The 26,929-nt window shown below is 42.5% G+C and overlaps 2 protein-coding genes across 5 annotated transcripts in view; one reads left to right on the top strand and one right to left on the bottom strand.

Annotated features, from left to right (window-relative positions):
* The window catches only part of PTPRC (protein tyrosine phosphatase receptor type C), a 118,811-nt gene extending 101,420 nt beyond the window's left edge, over positions 1-17,391 (bottom strand). For 3 of the 4 annotated variants that reach the window (XM_053250022.1, XM_053250021.1, XM_053250018.1), the window contains exon 1: positions 17,152-17,282. In XM_053250022.1, the coding sequence (XP_053105997.1) occupies positions 17,152-17,218 (67 nt within the window). In that variant the 5' untranslated portion in view covers positions 17,219-17,282. Of the gene's footprint in view, positions 1-17,151; positions 17,283-17,354 lie in introns of those variants that run through there. The other variant, XM_053250019.1, reaches the window with a different exon arrangement.
* Positions 17,392-20,169: 2,778 nt separating this feature from the next.
* The window catches only part of ATP6V1G3 (ATPase H+ transporting V1 subunit G3), a 100,976-nt gene continuing 94,216 nt past the window's right edge, over positions 20,170-26,929 (top strand). The window contains exon 1 of the mRNA XM_053248539.1: positions 20,170-20,212. The gene's annotated coding sequence lies outside the window, so the exon portion shown is untranslated. The remainder of the gene's footprint in view (positions 20,213-26,929) is intronic.

The following is a 26,929-nucleotide window of genomic DNA, read 5'->3' on the forward strand; positions in this document are numbered from 1 at the left end:
AGGATGGATGAAGAGATCAACACCAAAACCTTGGGACACTAATTCTAGAATATTTGTGCTAGACTACCAACATTTTCAAAGTCAACGTTTGGCAAAGCCAAGCCATTCATTTACCACTGGACAGAGTACTATAACCAACATGTAAAACTGATAGGGCTGGTAGTTCAATATTTAAAAATAAGGAACTGCTGGAGTTGTGGCAGTTCATTCGTGGATATAAGAATGTGGATTTTAAACAGTGTGACATAGAAGCTGATGTATATACGTCAAAATGTCTGTTCTAGGGATGTGTGAAACGTTTCAGGTACAGAATGATCTGTACCTGAAACAGCCAATTCCAGGTGATTCGGATCCGAACCGAATCACCCCCGAAGAACCCTGAAAAATTTCAGATCCGAAATGAATCACCCCTGTTTCGGATCCGAAATATTTGGATGTTTCGGACCTCCATTTTGTGGCCTTCTTTCCCCCACTCCATTTTGAGCAACGACGTCTATTTGAATTTCCCGCCTTTTTGCCTCCCATTGACTTCAATGCAAAAAAGTCTGATGTGACGTCTGCTCGAATTTTGGGTCCCAGGGGAAAATAGTGGGGTGTGGTGGTAGTGCCTAATGGGTGGAGGCTACTACCCCAAATTCAGAGGGATTGGGCAAAGGGCTGATTTTTGGTGAATTTTTGAAGTTTTAGTGTCTTTGGGACAGATTGGGGGCATAACATGGGATCTGGCCAAAAGAGTGGGGTGGGGTGGTAGTGCCTAATGGGTGGAGGCTACCACCCCAATTGAAGAGTGATTGGGCAGAGGGCTGATTTTTGGTGAATTGTTGAAGTTTATGCATCTTTAAGGTTTTCCCCCATTAAGTATAATGGAGGGTGTATTACTTCACATCAGGGGGAAAGGGGTGCCCTAGAGCGGTGTGGGGTTGGTGGTAGTGCAGGGTAGGGGCAAGGAAGCTACCTGAATTTTTTCAAAGGATTTGGGCAGAGGGCTGATTTTTGGTTAATTGTTGAAGTTTATGCGTCTTTAAGGTTTTTCCTCATAAGTTATAATAGAATGGAGCTTTCAGCAGCCCCATAAGTGCACTTGGGGGGGTGCTGGGGTGGGCCAGAGCGAGTGGTGGTGTAGTGCACATAGGGTGCCAACCACCCCCATGGGTTGCTAACCGATGGGGTAGAGGGTTCTGTTGTTTCTGAGGTATTCTGAGTGTGGATTCTATGATAGCAAATTAGAGTGGATTCATGGTGTCTCATTGGAAATCTCATTTGCTATCATAGAATCTACTCTTTTGGCCCCAGGACCTGTTTTTTAATCCAAATTGATTCAGATTCGGATTAATTTGGATCCAAATCGAATCAGGGGTGATTTGGATGGGCAATATTCGGATACAAAACAGAACGGGGGTGTTTCAGTTTGGATCCGAATCAAAACACCGAAAATCCAAATTGCACACCCCTAGTCTGTTCTTTGTTGCAGTCCCCTTTTAACTTACACAGTTAAAAAACGGGTTGGAGATAAGTTTTGTAGCAGATCCATCATGCGTATTGTGTTGCCATTATATCAACTAGTTCATTCTTTTCTAAAGGAGCTGTGATTTCTTTAAAATTGGGGGTGCTTCTTAGAATAAAGGATTAGTCTAAGAGGAAGAGGCGAGGGTGAGCTTAACATCACACCAAGCACAAATACGAGCAGCAAAATGGTTTCATGATCCCAAATGGTATTCATTTCCTCTTCAAACATTCAAAGTAGCACCATCAGCCATGAATGACTCATTCTTTTGCAGCCAGAATCAACACCTAAGATGGGGACCTTTGGAAAGAAAAAGCACAGTTGTCACTGTGCCCTAAGATGTCAACTGTCAAGCTAGTACTGTACAATTAATTAGATACTAAGAGCAGGCTTACCAATATGTGATTCTTGGCAGTATTGTCCGAATGCAGAACTTTGCAAGGAACAATAGCCTTACTGCTGCAGAGAATGGGAGGAACTGATCCTTCCCTCTTCACCTTGGAATGGGCAATTCCACTTCTGGTGGAATGGCCAGAGCTTGATGCTCATTGAGATCTAGTTCTCACAGAGCTAGTTTGAACAATACTGTCTTCCACCATGTGATTAGGAAGGGGTGTGTGCTGATGAGGTTGCGTCTGTTGTGACATCCTCTGCAGATATCCCAGCACTCTCCGAGCACATACGTTTAACACGTTGTGTGTATGTGTGTGGGTGGGTGGGTGGGGATGCTGTTCAGCCAAATAACCCCTCTATAGTGCTCCAGACAGTTTAAAATTTGCATGATCACCTCCCAGCCCAAATAATAAAAGATTGTGCCAAGAGGGCATCTGGACATACTTCATGGACATCCCAACAGGGACACTCTCAGTGCATCCCCTTCCTAATCATTTGGGTGGGGATAGTATCATCCAAACCAGTCTATGAACAGAAGATGAGTAAGGAAACTTGAGTTGTTCCATTTTAGAATACAAGTGGGGCTCACTTGATTGAATGCTCTTCCAGCTAGAAAGCCAGGTGCCGGAGAAAAGGCTTCTAGTAGCTGTTTGGAAAGGCTGTTTTACTGAAGATCAGCAAAACCAAGAAAGGGAACGGGTGGGGGCAGCGAGTGTGCACTGAGACATAGAATAGGCACTGTTTCACATGACAATGCATGGAAAAAGAAAACATTACATGACAAATGTTGCACGAAGTCAAACTATGTGCCAAACCATCCAGCTAAGCATTATAGATTGGAGTTCTGAGACCAGCACCCCATCTGCATTTTTTAATTAAACCCTACCACCAGGTTAGACCTTTACTTTCTTGTGTTTTCTTGATTAGGATGGTGTAGAGTCAGCACAAGTAAGACTAAAGATTATTTGTAACAAGACGATAACAATAGATATCACCTTTGTGTCCTATCAATGAGTAGGTGCAACTGATGCAGATAAGAACTTGCTGGAGACCTTCATAGGGTTGTTTGTAGACTCCTCTAGATCCTGAGAAGGGAATTGATTTGACTCAAGACCCTTCAGTAGATTTTCCAAGACAGGGCTGACCAATTGTGACTGGTGGGTGAAAACTGCTGATTATGAATAAGATTTCATTCTTTACCTACCCAAGGGCCTGGTCAACTTGATGACTACTTAGATTTGAAAGTGGGGGTAGGGAATCAATTATTCAGTTATGTCCTGCTCTTCTTAAATTAGAACCGTACTGAGAAAGTGGTTTGAGACAGTGAGTGGAGCCAAGGGACAATTCAAGACAGCTACCTGCTGAGAAAGAGCAGAAATAGGATATTCTTGCCAGCTTAGCTAGAAGCCAGCCAGAACCATGAAATAACCTTTGAAAAATTAAGCAAAGGTTTGGCCAACAGATTTTGGACCTTCAAAATACCCCCCTTCACTTAAATAGTCATCTAGATATTCTAGTCACTCACCAGCATTACATTGCTGGGAATGCTGTACTAGCATAAGGGAGTAGATGATACCAATTAGCGATAAGAAGAGGACAAATGAAGCTTCAGCATTTGTTTTGCTTCCTGTCCTTGTTTAAGAATAAAGATCTCTTGACTCTTGTAATGTTGGCTGTATGGATGTAAATGAGTTTCCTGAATTCTAATGTGAAGTTCCAATGGATTTGATATTTCCTGTGTTGCACTCAAGATGGATGCCTACCCCATTTTTCACTACTCAATAAAACTGCCATATTTTCTTCTACCTTGAAAATCATATATTGTATGCAGTTCATGAAAATTCATGAAGTTAGAACCATTCCTCATTAGACTGTGTGGCTGGTTTACCTGAATGTCTAGCACAGTTGATTCCTAGTGTATCACAAGCCATTTCATTGTTCCTATTATCCAGATAGTGCATTTTCATTAGAAAATATATTTATTCTTCCCCATAGCCAACCCTGCCCATGCCTTATCACTGAAGAGTCATGGTGGAAGCATATTATTTGTTCATTATTGTGTATATCATGGTTATTATCCTGTATAATGATGCTTATATAATGTACAACTATCATATCTCACCATCTTTGATGTGTTCCTTACCTGTAATGAAAAGGCTCAGTCCATGATCGCTGAGCCAATAGTCATCATGTTAAAAAAATACACAATGATGATTGTTTTGTGAATACAGTGTTGTGAATACGGTGGGTAAAGAAGTTTTGAAAAGGAGTTCTCATTTTCAATTTCCCAGTTATAAACCAACACAGAAGTAGGTGAACGTTTTGCCTGACATCCTGACTAATTTACTCAATAGTACTGCTCAGGAGTTACTCTACAGGAGTACTAGATTTCAATATGACTTTTAGTAAATTTAGTCAGGATGTCAGTCATTGATTTCAACTCCACCTAACTCTCTGCTGTGTTGCACCCAAAATGATCATAGGAACAGCCCTGCTGGATCAGGCCCAAGGCCCTTCCAGTCCAGCCTCCTGTTTCCCACAGTGGCCCACCAGATGCCTCTAAGAAGCCCACAGGCAAGGGGTGAGGGCATGCCCTCTCTCCTGCTGTTGCTCCCCCCGCAACTGGTATTCAGAGACAGCTTCAGCTTGCCTCTGAGGCTGGAAGAGGTGGCATCCCTTTTCCTTACTTCTCTGGAAACTCAGCCACATATCATACAAGAAGTGAAATGCACAGAAGTGAATCTTCAAGATATATCTTTTGGTTCAGTTTTTTGATAACGAGCAGAGCACAAGGGTACTTGCAAGGTCATTAAGTCTGATCTGTCAGAAGCAAGAATAGTACCTGAAGCTATTGTCATCAAACAATTATTTAACCTCATCTCTAGCTACGGTCACCCCTTGGACAAATGACTGCAAGTGAATTGTAGGGATGTGCACAAAGTGCACATCCACGGGGTGCCTAGTGGGCACTTTAAATGGAGGGAGGCAGGTTCTACCTGCCCCTCTGGCATTCCTTTGTAGCCCCACCGCAGTGCTGTCACTTCCAAATAGTAGTGCTATCTCTGCAGATAAGCCACGCAGGAATTTCCCTGTTCCCAGCAACCCACGGGTGGGATGTGACACTGTCACTTAATAAAGTGACGCTGCCACTTAACTTTTTCCTAGCCGATGCCAAACATGTTGATTCAGCTGTTCTTGACAAATAATTTGTTTTAGCACACAGTATGCAGTGCCCAGCAAATGAGCAATAAACAAGATCTTCTATATTTTTAATACTGACATAGTTGCAGCTCTATTGTGCAACAGCTTTAGATGGGACACTTCTCATTTTGTGGTCCTAGCCTCTAAATGCCTGAGGATATTACGGGAAATACACTGAAGGGATCTGAAGCTGGGAAGTCCAAAGAATGAGCACATCAGTTTTCAACGAACACTTAGCGAGCAAGCAAGGATGAAGACTGAACACGAGGTGCTTGGATTTTAAAATGGCTGGCACTCTTGAAATCAGTAAGTTTTATTCCACTTGAAGTCCAAGTGTTCTAGTTCAACTCATGTGTGAAGCAGGTCAACATGAAGAAAAGAGCAAAGGGAAAATCACAAATCCTAGAGCAAGCAGGGAGCAATCTACGGAAGGGCCCCAGATTAGCAGAGTAATCACATGGAATTTATTGAGGAAACATAGGCTGCATTCACACGTATCAGCCCATGGTTCTGCTCTTCCCCCCTCCCTGCCTGCTCTCCCGTCTAAATTCAGACATCACGGAGAGCTCCTTCTCTGCAGCCAATGAGATTGTAGAGAGGAGGGGGAACAGGCTGCCGGGGCTTCCTTCTTGACTGAAGGACAGCCCCAGCAGCCAATAGCAGCTGGAGCAAGGGAGGAGCTTCCTCCCTTAACTCTGGTTGCAGAACGGGCTGACTGCAGTGCTGCATTTGGACGAAACTCTGGCACCACTAAACCAGAGGTCCAGGTGGCAAATCTTACTACAAACCGCAGGTACAAATCAATTTGAAACCGGAGGCTCCTTCACCTCCAGTTTTGTGTTACTTGCGAATGCGGCCATAGTCTTTCAACAGTGCAGATAATGGGCAGATCTCTGTAAATCACATCAGGTCCTGCTAATGTGGTATTTTCCTGTATTTTTGAGGAACGGCACCTTTTCTTGAAATGTACAGAGTAATAGGAGTTTCCAAAGCAAACCTGTGTGAAACCATATGTCATATGTCCATTCTTCAGGCAGGTTTGAAGTATTACTGTTTAGGCACCTGAGTTTAACCTCCCAAACCCTCTCTCCCTAAAACCTCTGCTGATTGAGCAACAGAATACTTGATAAGTTTGTTTTAACACAACCACTAGGGGTTAGGTGGGTGAGTTTGAGACAAGGATGGTTTATATATTTCAAATTGAAATGTAATGGTTGGGTTTTTAAAAAATCAACAATACCTAAATACCTAAAACCAAGATTTCAAGCCTTACCCCAAACTGGTTTGGTATTATGTTATAGAATGCGGGCATCTTTCCCCTGATCTCTGTGCCTTTTAGCAAGGTGGAATGCAGCAAGGAAGGAGCAGGAGGAATTTGTTTCACTGAATTACTCTGGCAAGAACCCCCTGCCTCAAATGACACCCGCCTCTACTCTTTAGTATTCACAGCTAATGCCATGCTCACCAGTATAAACCTTTCCCCCCTCTACCTTTACAATTAATAACCATAAGCATAAGAAGTTTGTTTTAAATTAAAGAGAGAGAGATGACATTCTTAAGTAAATGTGAGGGTTTGCTAAATCACCTCCATGGTTACATGAGGTACATGCAGGCTGGTGCATGTAGCTGGTACAACATTTGAATGCACGCACATTCTTTTTTCAACATGCACAATAATTAGAGATGCCATGTTAGAAATCTAGCAGCCACTGCCCCTTGATTACCTAGTCCCTTTGTCCACTGATTGCCTTGGTGTGAAAATGAAGGAGAAAGGTATCTCTCACTGGGCTTTCCCCTCCCATTCTGCTTGCACAACCACAAAGGAGGAGGAAGAAGAAGCCCAGCATTCTTTCCTTCTATTCTGGTATCTGGCTAAGGTGAGAGAGAGAAATTGAGTGTAATCACTGGCCCCTGGCTCTGCTCCCCCTATGCCACCCAACACACACACACACACACACACACACACACACACACACACACACACTGCAAGTCAGCTCTTTCACAACAGGAACAGCTGTCTGCAACTCTGGGTGCAGAGTTATTTCCATTGTGTGTGTGTGTGTATGAATGATGAAGAAATATTGTGAAGAATATTTGTATGTATATATTCACATGTATACTGTGAAGAAATGATTCAGATTTGTGATCTGCATTAGCTCTCATGAGGTACATCCATGGAGGACCAATGTGTGGGGGGCACAAATGGCAATGCACTGTGCCCTCAACCACACACTCAAAGTCTCTTCTTTTAGCACTTCTTGGCAGAAGGCAGCTCTCCTTGCGGTTAAGAAATCTGGTCACCCAGAATTCTAAATCATGTGGTGGAATTTCCCCCACATATAGAGCATGCCCTCTGCAGGTAAGTGCAGAATACAAGGACATCCTGGAGGTGTGGCTGATGGGCACACTCCTGTTGACCCCCTTCACACATTGGTCCTTCATAAAGAAGAACTAACATCTGATCTGAAGAGACTATTGTTAGGATGCAATCCTCATATTTTGGTTTCCGAGTGAACTAAATCTGGCAGAGTCCAGAACTGAGAACGTCAAGAATGTCAAGAAGCACACTCCTGTGCTTAAAAGTTCTTAACCATAATTATTCATTCTTCATCCTCTAATTTACTTCAAGCCTTGCTTCACGAATGCTTTTCATCTACCAACATCCATTCCTGTCCATAATCCTAACCCAAAACTATATTGTTAATATGTATATTCATAAACCTTCCTTGATACCAACACATTGTGTTTCTAGCATACATTTTTCTAATAACATTTGCTTTGTGTTATGTCTAGTTATATCTAGCTCATTTAACGAACAGTAGTTGCTATAGGTAATATAGAAAGCGGCTTTGATCTGCTGCCTTTTTCTCCTCTCCTACCAGTTCAGATGTTAGTCTGATTTTTTTTTCATCATTTGTCAAGTAAGAATATTTCAAAGGCAATTTTTAAAAAAAATTCTCCACAGAATCTCTCTTTTTGAGACTAAAAAAAAGAATTCCTGCCCCCTATCTACAATAAAGATATGTCTGTCCAATAACTTTCTCTATAGAGTTGTGGGATTGTGAATGAGGAGCAAAAAGATTATAAGTCTTTGAATCTGCAAAATAGGAACCAAGCAAGCATACCAGCTGAGGATATGTTGACACAGAGGGAATCATGGCAACCATAGTGCAGTGAAAGGGAAGGTATAGAAAGAAAAGGTAGCAAATAGCACTTTTTTCTGAATAACGTTATGTACATTGTGGACGGCACTGAAACACTCACAGGTAGTTTTAAAATTCCCGATACCTAGGGCCACAAACGTTTTTTTATTTTATTTCAAAGACTGGAGAAAATGCCTGAAAAGAGATAAATGGTTTAGCATTTCTTGAAAGACCAGCAAGCATGACCCATTTGCAAGGGCCCTATTTTATTGATATATGCAGTTGGAACTCAGCAGACAGCACCTCACGCTTGAAATGTATTATCCAGCTGTGCTTTACAGTTTAACTCTTATGACAGCCTTTTCTCCCCAATGCTGAAAAATCCTTTAAAGTTAATAAACAAAATGATTTTTAAAGATATGGAAATAAACAAGAAACACGGGAAATCAGTCTGAATTGTCCTCTGCCAGCCTTTCCCAAAAGGTGAAAAATCATTTATGCAGGAGAGGCAGTATTCACAATGGTGCCAGTATTTTTTTTTTAATTGATATTTTTAGAAGCAACTTAGTATTGTGCTATTTCAGGGTTCTACACCACTGCACATACAGATCCAATGTGGTTTTGGCATTGCAAATGTACTTTTTTTAAAAAAAAAGGATGCCATGGCAATGAGATATTTCCCTGATTTAAAAGAAACAAATTGGTTGGCAACCAACATAATTGCTGCACAGATAATAATGAAATATGGCAGCTTTTATCATTATATCTCTGTGGTCTTCAGATGCACTCATAGTAATAAGGCAGACCTCTTCATGCTCACCATCTCTGATACATTAGTCAATATCATCCAAATTATATGTCCCCCCCCCCCAAGAATTGCTTTATCCTGACACAAACCATTGGTCCAGCTAACCCAGGATTATAATGCTAAGTATAACTCTCCAAGCAGCAGGCCTTTCCAGCCTTACAAGTTGAGGTCCATTAAGCAAATCATGGACCTGTGATAGTCTACATGCAAGCCATGAGCTCTACCACCAAGCTCTCTCTCTTCTCTAGAAGAGAGATTTGCCAAAACAAGCGGACGGACCAGCACCAAAATCTCCCACTATAGAGAGCAACACCATGACCACAGGCCTGCCGCAGCAGACTGCATCCTCGATGTACAAGGATCACCTATCATCATGAAAATGAGCAGAGCAAAGCAAGGACCCATATATTGCAGGTGTGTGTGTGTGTGTGTGTGCAATGCATGCAATGCACCCTTTATAGGATTCCAGTCAGTGGACCCATCCAATTTCAGAGGCAAGGCTCCCAATAAACTTTGTTCCATTAGGGGAGAGGCATGTAGGAATCCAAATCAAGCCTGCTTCTAGCCCGATCTTGGAATCTGCTTGTTGGCCACAATGCAGCTTGAGTGTAACAGAATGTCGGTAACAAAGTCATATATGGGCTCAAGTACACAGTGAGGCTATTTACATGAGCAGCCCAGCCCAGGCTAGAGCAGCCTAGCCTGAGTTGGGCTGCTCATGTAGAGCGCTGGGATCGCTCCCAATCCTGGTGCTTCCGCCCCTGCTAGCCCAACTTTCAACCCCGGCCCTGGGTTAGAGGACACGAGTGCGCCCTCAACCCCAGGGCTAGGGTCACCTTTATGCTTGGGCTGCTTGTAGGCCAAGTGCACACAGAGTCAGGTGCCAAAAGTGCACAACTCACCAGGCATTCCCCCAGTCACACAGTGCATTGTGGGATACCTGGAGGCTGGGACCAATTTTCCTGGCTTCCAGGATGCTGTGTGGTGCAGTTACTCCATGGATCATCTGGGGGGAAAGGAGGTCCAACCCTACCCCCCCCAACCCAGCCTCCCAGCCACTTCCACGATCATGTGCACAACCTCAGTGTCATATTGCATACTAAAGCGGAAGACTATTTTGCCTTACTTCCCTTTCCTTGCCTCCACCTGCCTCTTTAGCCAAATAGATTATCAATCTGGTTAGGGGACCATTCAACCTTGACGCCAAAAGTAAAAGCAAAAGTCTGTCCACTGTTGCTTCCCCAAACAAAATTTTCTTTGCTATTTTGCAAGCATCTGTTTTATTCAACGTTCCATCTTAATTTGTACTCCTTGCAGTCGGGGTACAAATCCCCTCCCCAAATCCTCCCTTATTCATTTCATACACCTTCACACAACTGCCAAGATTACTGCTAGGCTGAGGAAGATAGCTGAATGACACATTAAATAATATCAATGGATGGATGAGGAGATTTGGGAATTTGTTCTTTTAAACAAGCTAACTCACCAAGTTAGGCAATAGGCAAGGTAGAACCCCACTTTTGAATACTAATACAACAGCAATCTCATTCCCTTTTTTATGTTATATTGAAGCTGTTCCCTCACCCCCAAATGGCATGTACCTCATAAATACAAATGTGTGTATTTCTATTTGCTACTTTTACTGTAATTTTCCTCTCCCTTTCTTTGATCCTCAACCTGCAGAAATCATTTTGATAACATTTTAAAGCAAAAAACTCCAAAACAAAAACAAGCATTCTATGTAAAGATGTGTATATATTTTTAATTGTATGTTTTGTCTTTAGCTATAACATTTTAACTTCCTTTTGGAAAAAGAAATTTTGTTTAAGATAATCTTCTAAATATCCTTCCTGAGCCGCACAGAACTGTACAGAGGCACCATACTGAAATTCATTCTGCAACAGTATTCCAGCCCAGTTTTTAAAAATAATGCTTTCTAAAGAGAAAGCAATAGAACAAGGGCAGAATGAGTTCAGATAGCGAGCAAGAATTTATAATTTAATATGATTCACTGTAATTTCAAAAAGAAATGCTTGACTCAGAATGGCAACCTCTGGCACTGAAATAGCTTTGATCAGGCATGTAAACAGGTCCATGAAGATATCAAATTTAGTTTTATTTCAAATTGGTTAAGCACCCCTCAAATCAAGAGGGCAAATCAGGAGGAAGGTAAAAAGTACCATACTGTAACTTCCCTTCCCCTTCCTTGAACTAACAGTACCTTTTTCAAGAACCAGCTCCGAAGTCCCAGCTCCAATACACCACCTTACCTACAAAGACCTAACTGATTCCTCAGCCTATGGCACAGCTTACCTCAGTTCACCCTCTAGATCAAATTTGTATGTATGTGTGTGACACCGTATTACCCTAGAAGAGGGGCATTCTGCTGGGTCATACAGCGTCCTGACCTTGGACCCCCACCTACAGCTCTCCGGGACAGAGGCAGGGGCGTGCAAAAACAAGAGAGTGACACCACCAACCCATGGCAGTAAGAAGATATCTAAAGTTGCTGGGGAAGACTGATTTTATTTTTAGAAAATGGCCTGATGCATTTCAAATGTTACAGCTCTTTCTCGGGGGTATTTCCCTTTTGTAAGTCTTTCCAGAGAGAACTTTTCTTTCTTCACTGTGATAGACCAATTTAACCACTGAGGGCATTTTTATGCAATTCTCCCATGTGGTATGTGTATGGGAGAAAGGCAAAAATGAAGTTTTAAAGGTGTTTATAACTTCATTCAGAAGCTCTATACGTGGATTAGACTACTGGAGCTTTACCAGACAGCAGGCTTTACCGTAGGATTAAGAAGGGTGAAGTACTGTGAGTTATGGATATTTTGAATTTACCTAAATATACGATGCAAAAAGTGGATTTTTTTTTAAACCCATAGATCGGGCTAAGCTCAAATGAGCAATGAGAAAACCTGAATTGTGTATGGAGTGCTCCCCGATAGCTTGCAGGGACTTCGACTTAAAGCTGGATGATATGTGAAAACTCGCAGGGGTTCTGTTCCTCACCTACTACTACACTTTTTTACTACCATGAGTAACGAAACTGCGAGTAATGAGGCATTGTGCCTATGGAAAATGGGAGGTTAGGTTCCAGAAGGTGGGGGGCAGGGAGGTTAAAAAAACAGTTGAAAAAAGGCAAAAATAACTGAAAGTATCTACTGTACCATGTGCCCAAGAATGTCCCCAAATCCCGAAATGCCTCCCCAAACCCTCCAAATCATGGGATTATTTATTTATTTATTTTTTAGCAGAAGAGCCACAAAATGGCTCAGTTTCTTAAAATGGCAGCCGGAAATTACCCCCACAGTCATTTCTAGCCTTCTAGGAACCACGGGTACGCGAGTTTTAAATATTTCAGAGTCCGTGGATATTGACATTGGGTGTCTTTGCCACCTGCCGATATGCAAAGCTGTGAATAATAGTTTTGTGTATAATGAGGATTGGCTGTATTTACTCTTTATTCATTCTGGTGGTGTTCATTGTATATATGTTGCAGACTTCTGCTCATTTTATTGTTGTTGTTGCTGATCATAGACCGTAATAAAGAACTGACTGAATGGGTTTATATCAGGTTTTTAAATCAGGAAGCAGAATTTATGACTGCAGTCCGGTCTTCTGGCAGGGGGGGGCGCGGGGGTGGAATCACACGTGAACAGATGTGTTTTATCAGATGTGTTCTATGTGTTCTATCTGAAGTGCATTTTCAGGCCTCCAACCAACATTTTTTTCCATAGAGTGCACACATTTGGGAATGAATTTCTTCATGTTAATCTCTTCTCCGTGTTTTGAACTATCTTTTTGGCCACTACTAACAGACAAGCTGCAGCTCCCTAGGCTGATTCTTCCTCTTAGACCTTTCCCATGTTCTTTGGGATCTGCCATATACCCACGTTAGACTGTCACCAATAATATTATGATGGGATTGCCTCAGAGTCTAGCTGCACTGCAGTGTGAGTTGCTATCCAAAGTGGTCCACTGTGGGGGTATCTTCTCCCACACTAACATTGTTAAGTGAGGCATAGGATGACAATTAAAGTGGGGAAATAACTTGTGAACAGCAGTAATGCACATTAACGGAAGCAGAAATGTTTCATGAGTGACCATTATGGAGCTTGAAAATGCACACTTGATTTGGGCTTTAGCTTCCATGTCTCTGGAACTTATTGCACAGGCTATTTTCTAAAAAATAAATAAAGCCAATCTTACACAGCCCCTTTGGATATTTTTCTCTTCTTCCGTCAGTGGGGGTGGGGGGAGGAGTGAGGCAGCTCTGCTTACCTTCCCTACTTCACTGGGCTGGAGGCTTAGCACAGGCAGGTGAAGGGAGGGACAGGAGAAGATGAGGTGGTTTATTGAGAGGCATAGTGCCATCTCAGCTTCTACCTTCTCAGCACAAGGTGAGATGGTGAGACTCGAGCCCCCCTAGACACATGTGAGACTTGAGCTCCCCTAGACACAGAGCACTCTGAGCCCGGCGCCAGTGGAGGAAAGGGAGTGACATGAGAAAGTGAATGGCAGCACTGTGCATGTTTGTTTGTTTGTTTGTTTGTTTGATTGATTGATTTCTTTACCACCCTTCCAAATGGTGTGCACCATTTATGTGCACACACATAAATGCACACTCATATTGTGCTACTTCTCTCATACTGAACCTGAAGCATGGCAATGAGAAAGAAGTGAGATACTGGCTTAAATATCTATCCATATATATACAATCCATATATATACAGATACGCTAAGTAATTAACCACTTCTTTAAATGAAAGCGGCTTTTAAAGAACATGCGCTCCTGGCAAAAAGAGTGCATATTACTTTTAGAGAGTAACACACACACACACCCAACAATACCACATCCCCAACACACACAATCACTGGAAGAAAGACTGGGCTGCTTAAGAAAACACACACACACACACACACACACACACACACACACACACACAAGATAAAGTATTCCTTTCAAAAATGCTAACCCAGAGAAGTTACCTTCTTACCTACTTCACAGTTGTGAAATGATTTACGCTGTTCCAGAGTTGGAACATTTCCTAAATCTTGGTATCTCGTAGGATTTCTATAGCAACAATTAGTTAGGATAGCACATGCCCTAGGCATCGATCTCATGCAGACAAAGGAGACGAAAATCAGTCTTTTGAAGGCAACTATTGTCGTACACCCTCCTATCCAACCCCTTTCCATGCCTTCTCTGTTAGACAGACAGTGCATAAAGTAACAATAGAGGTGAGCTGCCGAGACAGACACTGGCCTACTCTTTCGAAAGAAAAGAGAACAGTGGGCAACTGCAGAACGTCAGTTATAAAAATGAAAAATAGGCAAAGAAATGCACAAAACAGAATCCTGTTCTTTCAGTGCCGTATACACTTGTTTTCACATCCTATATAAGAATTACCTACCATCTGCTCTATGCAGCTATATGGACAATAATATGAATAAAGATATGAACACAATGCTAATTGACACTAATAAAGATTTTTTTGAATATGAGTCTCTATGTGTCATTTGGAATTTTTAACAGCAGGTTTTTTTAAAAAATAGCTGCTGTTTCAGAAACAGTTCTGATTTTCAATTTAAATCTTTTCACATGTTTAATCAGAAAATGTAGAAGCGACTGCAAATAATCTCAGAAACAGAAACATTATTACTGTGAGTGTTGTCTACAAAAATGAATGTTGCTAATGCAGTAAACAGTAAAAAAAAATCCTTTTTTTCTCCCAGATGTACTGGTTTATATATTTAACCTGTTTGTGAATTTAACTAAGTTACGGTTAGTTGTGATTGCAAATGGTGATGACTTTTTCACACACATTCTCCCTAGAAGACCACCCCACCCCAGTTCCCAAATTTTTATTATCTTGGCAAATGCGACCACCTATATTAAACCCTCAGATAATGCACTCTTGAGGGTAAAGGGGAACTTGGATTTGATAATCCTCCAGCATTTTTCTCTCACATATTTTGTGAGAAATTGTATGTCTTAACCTTCCGTTTGTTTTGCCCTGCTAGAAATATCAGAATTCTTGAAGGCCATTTTATCCTCAAACTGTCAGTGTACCAGAGGTGGGTTTGGGTATCACAAGTGGAAGAGAAGCGCAAAAAGTATAATGCTTTTTGCACTCTACTTGTTGGTGGCAAAATCAGATTTGGGAATCTGAGTTGCCCTTTTTCTGGCACAATTTTCAGAAGAGAAGCAGCAGAAAGGGGAGCTCAACCTTCCCACTCGTTTCCACCTATGACCCCATTCCCTGAGCACTTCCCCCCCCCAATGGAATTCCCCAGTGTATGGTTGTTTTAAGAAGAGGGGGAAAGACACGAGTGAGGAAAAGAACCCTTGTTCACACAGATTCTCCCCTGAAACGTCTGCTCCATCTCCACTGCTTGGTAGCAGCCAGGGTTTTCAGGCAAGTGTTCTCCACTGGGTGTGTGGTTTGGCTGAAGTGATACAGGAAGATGGGCTATGTAGAAAGTGGCAGCACGCTGAGAGCTAGAAAAGGGGCATGAGGGTGGAATGGCTGGAAGTGTGAAGGCCGAACCCATGTAGGTGAGGAACAAGCAGTGTAAGGGTTATGGGAGTTGAGCAGCATATATCCTACGAGGTTTCTATATTAGGGTGGCATCCAAAGCTGTGTGGTCATAAAGTGAAAAACATTGCTTCAGAAGTGACATTAATGCTGATAATTTAGTAAGGTTAGTTCATTTTTGACAGATATATCTCATATTCTACAAATAATTTGGTATCAAATTAGCCCAACACTAAAAAAGAAAGCTTTTGGTGCAGTAGAGCTTGAAATTTGAGGAACTAAATACAGGATCTGAGATGAGGGAGTGGCTCAAAAGTTAATGGAGAAGTCTTTTTGAAAGCAGAAAAGAAGTTCAGGCTGTAATATTGTTGCTCAAACAAGCCTCAAAAAAGCTGTTTCCTTTTCACAGATTAAAATGCAATCCTATGATGAAATAAAAAGTCCCAACTCTAAATAAGTTAAGGTTTGAAATGCTGAAGTGAGATATTATGTTTACATACATGCCCTAAAGCATCTAATAATTTTATACAAAGGAAACCATCACACACTGCTTTCAAAAGCAGTGCTGCCTTAATTGTATTATGGATTTTTCCCCCAGTACAAACCACCATAAGAGGCCCTTGACTGACAACACCTGCGTCAATATGCAGGACAATGTGTAGCTAGGAACAACAAACCCACATGGTAAAGATTTCAGGTCACCAAGTCATCTTGGAGTGAGACAACTCCCTATGAAGTCAGTTATCTGCATGGGCCCTAATGACTTAGAGACATAGAGGTCATTCATACAATCAAAAACTGTGTTCTACCCAGGTTTGGGAGCTCTGTGTGCATCCAACTTTCAGTTGTGTGGCAGCAAGGTAGGAGGAAAACCTGGGTAGAGTGATTGTGTGGAAGCAAGGAAGGAGGAAATACTACCCACATTTTTCTTTCTACCCTGCTTCCACACAATCACTTCCACCCAGGTTTTCATCCTACCTTGCTGCCACACAACTGAAAATTGGACGGACATTGAGCTCCCAAACCCAGGTAGAACACAGCTTTTGATTGTGTGAATGCCCTCACTGTTTGGAAACTACAAGCCCTCAGGCAACCCTTTCTACATTGGTTTACTTTTTACATTGATATATTGTGAACCGCCCAGGGACCTTTTTGTATGGGCCCGTATATAAATGTACTAAATAAATGAATAAAAATACTTGCCCAGTAGGTTCCTGTGACTTGTAGAGGATTCTGGGGCATTCTAGGGTGCTCTTAATTAATGCGGGGTGCTGGACAAGCCTGAGAATTTCAAAACACTACCTGTCCAAACTAAGAGTGTGTTCGCCATACTGCTAATAATAAACAAGCTGTCCTTCTAGTCTGCCATGACTGATGTTCTCATCAAAGAACTTTTTTTCACTTGCTGAAGAAGGCTAGACTTCCTAGGAACATAGTATGAAAAACTTACTTAAATTTTAACCATATTTATTAGCCCTCTAAAGATCCACCCTGCATTTTATTTTGAGAAGAAAATTCTGTGATACCCGACGGAAGAAATTGATAGCTGCTACCTACCTTGACCGAAAACATCCATGTCCACAAGGGCCAAGCCAAACGCCAAGAGTTTAAGCCACAAAAACATGGTTATATCCGGGTATCAGGTGTATCCTTACAAAACAGCATGTGTGTCTGTCTCTGGAAAGCAAAATAATTGTTATCTCTCTGTGTAAATGTCTTGCAAAAGTCCAAATCAAATGCAGAATATGCTATGCACATACATTGCAATGTGTCTTTATCATCCAGGGAGCAGCTTCCTCTGTCACCCAAAGATTAACCACTCACTGTCGCTCTGTGCAGCAAAGTGATGTCACTGACAATTTTACCCACTTCTCTAAAAACATCACTTTTTTCAGTTTCCAGGAAGTCAAGAGGGTTTTTCTTAAGCTGTTGCTTTAGTGTTGTGACTTCCTAGTTGAAGCTGACAACTTCAGAAGTTCTGAAGGACAGAGGAGGACTCACTTCAAATGTTGAAATGGTTAAAATACTCATGGCTTTGAAGAAAACAAAAAGAAGAGCTGTATTTCTAAACAGGAAGAGAATAATGCAAGCTTTTCAATAATAGAGCGTGGTGTGTAAGCATATTTAACTGAGAGTGCCACCATAAAATTATCTAGTGCTTAAAGTGCTCGTTGGCCAGGACAAATCCCAGGTACCTAATACATTTACATAGGATGTGGCATGTGCCAGTGTGGTGTAGTGGTTAGAGTGTTGGACTAAGATTGGTGAGTGACTGGTGCCTGTTGAATTTCTCCAAGCATCTCTACAAGGCACAGTGCTTCCCCAAAATGCCACCTACTATAGTAAATGTACAGGCAAAAAGTCAACAGCTCTACAGTCCATCCACACTTGATACAGATGCATCTGATGGATTTCTTTGAAATCCATTCTTATATTATATACAATATCTCACATACGGGCTGCTAAGATAAAGTGCCATGAATACAATGTAGCAGATCTGCATTATCACAGCATCCAACTAGAGGCACTTTCAGCCTTGGAAAGTTGTTTAATTGCTTGTGTCTCAACCAAAAACATGGTATCAGCAGCTGAAGGAATTATAAAAAGCTGTAGGGAATTTTATTGTTTTAATCTAATTTATAATATCTATTTTATTGTTATTGATACATTGAATCTTAACTAATTTTAAATTTTTATTTGCTGATTTCTGGTTCTGGTCAGTGACTGTAACAATAAAGACTGACTGACTGCTGAATCAATACTATGATTCCTTCTAAGCATTTAAGAGAAACTTATTTCAAACCTGAAAATTAGAGAGAGAGAGAGAGAGAGAGAGAGAGAGAGAGAGAGAGAGAGAGCATGTCTGCAAATGGAGAAGATTCCATGTTGCCAATTGATCTGTGAGACTCAATGACACTGAATATAGCAATGGAAATATCTTTTTATTGCAGTCAAGAAAAAATCCAGTTGTGATGGCATCTCTGAGATACAGAAGGGAACAATGAGCAATAGCGACAACAAAAGGATTAAAAGTGCCTTGGTCATCCTAGTGGATGACTTACGCCAGGAGCCTGACGGGAAATTCATCCCTGTTGGTTCAGCTGCTGGACTCCTCAGCAGCATTTGATGCCATCAACTATTGTATCCTGTATTGTATATTGGACCATGTCTTGAATGTGGGGATTGGAGGCACTGCTTTGGAGTGGCTTTTGTCCTTTGCGGGTGGGCGGGGGGAGATACAGAAGGTGGTGCTAGGTGACTACTGCTCGACTCCTTGGCCATTGGCCTGTGCAATCCACAGGATTTGGTTTTGTCGCCCATGCTGTTTTAACATCTACACGAAACCACTGGAAGAGGTAATTTGGGGACTTGGACAGAGTTGTCAGCAATAGGCAGATGGCACTCAGCTTCATCTCTCCTTGTCACCTAGTCCTAGGGAGGTGGTGGCAGATGTAGATGTAAGGTAGACCTGGTCCTTATCACCTGTTGTCCCTAGGGAAGTATTAGAAGTCCTGGACTGGGGGTTGGAAACAGTGATGGGCTGGATGTGGGCTAATAAACTGAGACTGAATCCAGGCAAGATGGAAGTACTGTTGGTCAGTAGGCCTCGGGATGAGGGAATTCAACCGGTTCTGGATGGGGTTGCACTTCCCTTGAAAGAGTGTAGCTTGGGGAGGTATTCCTGGACCTGGTTCTGCTATACAGATGGAGGCACTGGCCAGGGGTGCCTTAGCACAGCTTTGGCTAGTGCTTCAGCTGCGTGCCTTTCTCAAGAAGATAGATCAGGCCACAGTTACCTACACCTTAGTCACATCACAGCTGTATTACTGTAACATGCTCTACATGGGACTGCCCTTGAAGAATATTTGAAAACTGCAGCTAGTGCAAAATGAGGCATCTAGGATTTTATCTGGAGCTCTCCGCTGTGACCATGTTACTCCCATCCTGAAAGAGCTACATTGGCTACGAATTTGTTTCTGGGTCCAATTCAAGGTGCTGGTTTTGACTTTTAAAGCCCTTAATAGTTTGGGCCCTGGATATCTGAAGGACCGCCTGCCCCCAAGGGTTTCTGCCTGCTTGACAAGGTCATCAGAAGGGGCTCTGCTCCATGTGTCAATTATGAGGGAGTTTGGCTTTCATGAACGCGATGCAGGGCTTTCTCAGTTATTGCCCCCAGGCTTTGAAATCCTCTCCTGGTGGGCATCTGCTCCTAAGTCTCCATTTACAGCTTTTAGAAAGCAAGTAAAATCATGACTTTTTACACAGGCTTTTATGCGAGTGTTGTTTTCTTGTTGCTGCTGTCCTGGGTTTTGTGGTTTTATTTATTTATTTATTTATTTATTCTTATATACCATCTCCTCCAAAGACTTTAGGCGGTGAACAACACCAATACCAATACCAATTAATGAAAATAATAATAATGGCCTGGGTCACACAGAGGCCTATTGCAGGCACAGCAGCCTCCAAAATGGCCGCCGCGCCAGAGGGTGAAGGCCTTAACAGGCCAAAGAACCAGCTGAATGGGCCGGTTGGGCTGCAAGGAAGGCCAAGAGGGGGAGGGGAAAACTCCGCGGACACTCCTGCCCCACCGCCTCCAACTCCTCCCCCAAAGGGTAAGGTAAGGTAAAAAAAATTATTATTATCTTAAAAGGGGGGGGAGGTCTGCAACCCCCCCTCACACACACACTGAACTGAACCAGGAGGGTTCAAGGGAGTGCTGGACCAAACTGGCCCAGTCCAGTCCGAGTCCAGTCCAGACTCAAACCGAACTGGGCTAGCCGGTTCTGTGCACATCCCTACCCCTGCATCTGACATAAGATACAGAGGGTGTGGCTTGGGAGCATGTCCAAGTTTTGTGTGTGCAATCAGAAATCCTAGAGGATCAGGGAACCACTGAGCGCGCAAGCTTCCTATGCACCTATTTTCTTACTTGCTTCTTTAGGAAAGAAAATAAAAGTTTGCTGCCTTCCCTAGTCTAAGCCTTATCCTCTCAAGAGCTGTTTCCAAACTGGTACTGCTAAACCCCTGGAACTTCTCACGAGTTACTACTCAAAGAAGTGGGGCTGAGGGTACATAGGACTCCCTACACAGTAACCCTTATATGGCACACTAAGATAATCATGAGGTTGGCCTTCACAGGGGCATAATGATCCAAGCTGGAGATAAGGTTGCTAAGTGATCAGGGGGCGGGGGGCGGGGGGAACAGCCTGGCTAATGGTCCAGTTAACTAAAAAGAAAGGTATGAAGCCATTTCCTCCCTTGCCTACTTCCCCTCCCCCCAAATAAGGTCTATGTAGCTAGACAGTTTTTGAGCTGGGCCCAACCCAGCTAAATTTCATCCCATCACGCAAGATAATCTGCTGGCCTCAGACCCCTGGCTCTACCCTCAAACCAGTGTTCCCTCTAACAGGAATCCCCAAATATTGTTGACTACAACTCCCATTATCCAAGCAAAAGCTATGGATTCTGGAAGTTGTAGTCAACAACATCTGGGAATCCCTGTTAGAGAGAGCACTGCCTCAGACCAGGACTGGGTTCCCTCCCCAGGCTCAACCCAGGTAGCAGAAGTGTGTGTGTTGTGTGTGTGTGTGTGTGTGTGTGTGTGTGTGTGTATAAGAGAATGATTTGGCATGCCTAGCAGCAAATCTCCTAATGTTTCTGTTATGGTGCAGCTGCAAATACTAGTCTCCCAGTCCATATGATTCTATATTTACCATGTATAATTTTGCTCCTTTTAATCAATCTCCTGCCGTGGAGATTGAGAGTAAAATGCCAACATTCCTGTCTGGATCCTCACCAAGGTGTGAATTTTTTTTAAAGATGCACAGCTTTTCAGGAGAGAGAATCTTTTCCTTTGCATATGGGTGTGGAAGGAAAGCAGTTACCATACCAGAGAGAACCTGTAGAGGTATCATTATGGAATGAAACATTAGAAGGCGCAGGTGAAATGAGAGCAGTTGGAATAGTACAAAGAATTTGTTGAACAAGGAGTGACAATATATGCAAATCAGTACTGAAAGCAAATGTGCAAGTCTGTAAACTCTGATTAATTCATTGAATGGGCCAATGATGAAGAACAGCATGGTCAAAATGCGTTTGGCCAGTCCATCACCACCTAATGTTCTGTTTGTATTTTCATTCTGAACTGTGTTCTTTTTGTCACAAGCAATCTCCATTGTACAGATCATTTGTTGAATGCTTCATTTTCATGTCCTTTAAAAAGACTTTTTTTTTTGGCCTTGCTTGTTTCTGGTTAGATTTTTCTTGATTTTACTGATTTTAGATGTCTTGAAGAAGCAAGATAGAAAAAGCAAGAAAGGCTGGTGGTGGGAGGGAGGCCTGTGAACCCCTGAACAGTCAGGGGGTGTTCGGTCCGGGGTCAGACCGAACAGGGGATGGTTCAGTTCAATCCCGAACTGTCGAACCGAACAGGCTCGACGCTGAACACATTCAATGTTGAACCTGTTTGCACATCCCTGTGCAGGGGGTATGGGACAGGGCCTATCAGAGAGGCGTCAGAAAGCTGTAACAACACGTGGCTTCAATTACCCTCATATAGACTGGGCAATTGACAGAGAGGCCAAATTTCTAGACATGCTAAATAGGGATGTGCGAACCAGTTCGAATTTGAATCGGGGTGGTTCGATGGTTCTAATTTGAACCAAACCAGCCATCAGGTTTGAGCTGCAGGTTCGAATTCAAACCAAATGAGGAGTGGTTTGATTTGAACCAGTTTGAACTGGTTTGAACCTCCAAAAGTGTGTGGGGTGGTAGCTGGCACCCATGGGTACCTACCACCCAAACCCCAAAGCAATCAGACACTCGTACAATTTTTTATGAATTTTTGAAATTTATTTTTATTTTTCTCTCATAGAGTATAATGGGACTCGAACCAGCCCATTATTCCCTATTGTGGAGCACCCATGGGTGCCAATAACCACCCAAACCCCAAAGCAATTGGACACTCCTACGATTTTTATGAATATTTGAAATATTTTTAATTATATTTCTCATAGGGTATAATGGGACCCAAACTAGCTCATTATAACCTATTGTGAAGCACCTATGGGCAAAAAAGAGGGGTGGTTGGTAGGCAGCCAGGGGTGCCTACCACCCACAAAACCCCAAGGCAATCAGACACTCCTCCGATTATTGGTGAATTTTAAAAGTATTTTTTGATTCTTCATAGGGAATAATGAGGATTGCAGCAAATGTATAGCTTCACGTCGGCGGGGAAGGGGTGTCCTAGAGCAGAGTGTGGTGAGTGGTAGTTCCCAAGGTGGGCAAGGAAGATATCAGAATTATTTGAAAGGAATTGGGCAAAGGGCTGATTTTTAAGTGATTTTTGAAGTTTATGTATCTTTAAGGTTAGCAAATGAGAGTGGATTCATGGTTTGTCATTGAAAATCTAATATGCTACCAAAGAATCTACACTCATGTTGGCATCCTTTCTGGCCTAAGCCAGGAGGAGTTTTCATAGTTCTTCAAGCTATACTTGGAGAAGCCAGACTAACCCCCAGAGGCCCAACCAGCATTCACAATAAGGAATTGTGGAGAGCTGGTCTTGTGGTAGCAAGCATGACTTGTCCCCATAGCTAAGCAGGGTCTGCCCTGGTTGCATATGAATGGGAGACTTGATGTATGAGCACTGCAAGATATTCCCCTCAGGGGATGAAGCCGCTCTGGGAAGAGCAGAAGGTTTCAAGTTCCCTCCCTGGCTTCTCCAAGATAGGGCTGAGAGAGATTCCTGCCTGCAGCCTTGGAGAAGCCGCTGCCAGTCTGTGAAGACAATACTAAGCTAGATAGACCAATGGTCTGACGCAGTATATGGCAGTTTCCTATGTTCATACAAATGTGATGCCAGTGCCAGAAAACCAATCAGCAAGCGGAAAAAGCCTGACGCTCAAATCACTCAAATCAATTTGAGCTCGAACTGGGCTTGTTTTGATTTGAACTTGAATCAGGCCCTTTATTTTAAGGGTGTTTTATTTCAAGTTTGAATCACTCAGAATGACCCAATTCGAGTTTAAATCAATTCAAATTCGAATCGATTTGCACATTTCTACACCTTCCTTTTGAGGCAAGGTTATAGCATCTGGGATTCTTAGTTTCGAACAGAGGCAACTATGGGGAGACATGATAGAGGTGTATAAATTTTGCATGGAATGGAAAGAGTGGACAGAGAGAAATTTTTCTCCCTCTCTCACAACACTAGAATCAGGGGTCATCCCATGAAATTGAAGGCCAGGAAATTTAGGACCAACAAAAGGAAGCACTTTTTCACATAGCACATAACAGAATTCTCTGCCATGGCATGTGGTGATGGCCACTAGCTTGGATGGCTTTAAAAGGGGCTTAGACAAATTCATGGAAGACAGGTCTCTCAATGGCTACTAGTTTGGTGGCTGTAGGCCAACTCCAGCTTCAGAGGCAAGATGCTTCTAAATACCTGTTTTGTTTGGGGGAGCAACAGCCAGAGAGTTGGCATGCCCTCACCTCTTGCCTGTGGTCTTCCTAGAGGCATCTGGTGGGCCACTGAGTGAAACAGGATGCTGGACTAGATAGGCCTTGGGTCTGATCCAGCAAGGCTGTTCTTATATTCCTGTAGAGGAGAGATCACTGGAGGCTTTTGGGTGGGGTGGGGTGGGGGGCTTTGTAATATTTGGTTTATTTACAAATATGCAACCTGTGCTGAAATAGCAGCTGACCTACATGTTACAGCTGAGCAACTGCTACAGTTACATCAGAACCCCAGAGAGAGAAAGCTGCACCCCAAAGTGCTTCAGCTCTATCATTCCAAATGGTACAGGATTAAACACTTCCTTTCTTCACCCTAAGATTTCATCTGGATCAGGTCCCTACGTGGCTACTACTTTTAGAGGGAAATAAATTTCTAACTTGAAGATGATGCCAGAGGCGTAGCTAGGGGAGAGGGGCCTGTGTTCGCCCATCTCCCCAGTGGGCCCTCAGAGAGAATGAAGAAAATAGGGAGGGGTAGAGCTGGAGGACACAGGTTCTTTGAACCCATCCGCTCAATTATAGCTACACCCCTACCAGGGACATAGCTACAATTAAACAAGTGGGTGGGGTGGGGCACAAATGTACCCTGGGGCCCTGAGGGAGGGGGATCTGCTGGCTTGGTGATGTCCCTCCCTCCCTCTATCCCTCCCTTTCTCTCTCCCTCAAAAAGTGAAGATGAGGACAGGGGCCCATTTTTAATTTTTGTCCACTTCAACCTTGCTACACCCCTGGATAATGCACTTAATGTCACATCTAATTTGGCCTTAATTCAGCCCTAGCACAGCATCCCTGCAGTGGCTGTTGCTGGTGTCTATCTTCTTTTTAGATTGTGAGCCCATTGGGGACAGGGGACCATCTTATTTATGTATTATTATTTTTTCAATGTAAACTGCTTTGAGAACTTTGGTTGAAGAGCAGTATATAAATAGTAGTAGTAGTAGTAGTAGTAGTAGTAGTAGTAGTAGTAGTAGTGTGATATATGTTCAAGAATTTACATCATCCGCAGTATTTTATTTATCACTTTTGAATTATAATGAGGAAGTAACTGGCACGAATAAGAGTACCTCTAACACCACAGACCTTTTCCAAGGAAATAGTTGACCCCCCTTAATCATTTCATTTACCATGCATAATATTGTCCACTAAAGAACTACTGGAAGCCTCCTGTAATCTTCAGATTAGACCCTTGCAGCTCGCCAGTTGATTTCAGAACAGCAGAAACTGTCCAGTACTTCCTAGGACATGGCCTGTAACACATAAAGGAGCTTGCTATATATAGTTAAGAATGAACGATCCTCTCTCCAAAGAAAAGGGAGAAAGAGAATAGAAAAATAATCTGCACAACGTCTTGTAGAAAGACAGAAAAAGATATTGAAAAAGAAGAGAAGGCAGGGAAGAAGGAAGCTGAGATGGACAGGGCAAGAAAGAAGTCTTGTCAGTAAGCATATTCCTTGACATACACTATGTCATGGCTGGCAGTGCTCATGCTTCTTTGTCAGCAACCCCCAATGGTTCTTTTTCTTGCCACCTACTAGTTGTTCAGTCACTTCTTTAAGAACAAAGTTGACAAGCAAGGATGGGAAGAATCCAATTGCCATTCCACTTCTGCAGACATTTCCTCTGTGAAAGCATTTCAACACCAAGCTTGTATTACTCCTTGCATTTCACTTGGAGGGAAGAAATATATCTGATATGTTCAGTAAAAGGAACGATTGTCTTTGAATTATTGTCTTAGAATACACACACACACATACACACACTGATGATGCAAAGTTCATGTGTTCCTCACTGTCAATTATCCAGATTTGTTTGTTTTCCGTCGTTGTCAAGGTAACCTATTATACAATGAAAATACATTTAAATTTGTATATAAATTCCCTAATAATGCCTCCCCCGCAAGGCTTTTCAAGGTGTCAGCTATGAAAAGAAAGGTTATTGGTCAAACTTTGAGAGTCAAAGTCACTTTATGACTTAGAGGCGTGGGGAGAGAAGGATTTAAATTAAGTAAATCGGTCTTAAACAAATCAGCAAGTGTACAGCTGGAAAAAAATTCAAAACTTGAGGAGAAAGCAGTGAGATTGATATAGATCAAGGAGATATGAACATAGACTATAGTCCGGTTTGGATGATATAGCTTCCAACCTATCCTAATCTCCTGGTAATGAGTGTTTCTGACATGGCCCCTCCTCCCACACCTGGTGCCCTGTTCTGCCTTCAACTAATTGCTTGGGAGGCATTCAGATGAACATCCTCACAAACACAACTAGGCCTCTTTCTTCCGCCCCTTTGGGAATCTCTGGCTTTCTTCAGAAAGTAATGAAACCAGCACATAGACAGGCACTTGGTTCCAAAGAAGAAATTGGCCTCTGCTTGGATCACACTGCAGTGTCTTGCATAGGTCGAACTGGTGAAAATGTCACCTAGCAAAAAGTGTAGCACCACCACTGAATCCTCGGTATTCAGTGGTGTTCTTGACACAATAAAACAGAGCATGTGAAGCTGCAGAACCTTTAAACTATCAAAGCACTGCAGAATGCACCAAAATTCAAGTTCCAAGTTAGTTCTGCACAATAGAACTCTTTTTTATTCTGTGCCTCATCTGAATAGCCACTTCTATAGCCACACACTCCTCAAGCCCAGTCCCTTGGACCACTTTGAAACTCAATTTTTTCCTGTCTTGGAGATTTTACAGAATACAGAACTTTATATAAAAAGTCTTGTTCCCCAGATGTTTTAGAAGGTTCCTTGCTTTGCTGCTGCTGTGGAAATCTTGTGGCACAAGCTGCCTGCTACTGCCCCAGTTTTTTACTCCAAA

This window comes from Hemicordylus capensis, chromosome 4, assembly GCF_027244095.1.
Source record: "Hemicordylus capensis ecotype Gifberg chromosome 4, rHemCap1.1.pri, whole genome shotgun sequence".
Taxonomy (NCBI): domain Eukaryota; kingdom Metazoa; phylum Chordata; class Lepidosauria; order Squamata; family Cordylidae; genus Hemicordylus; species Hemicordylus capensis.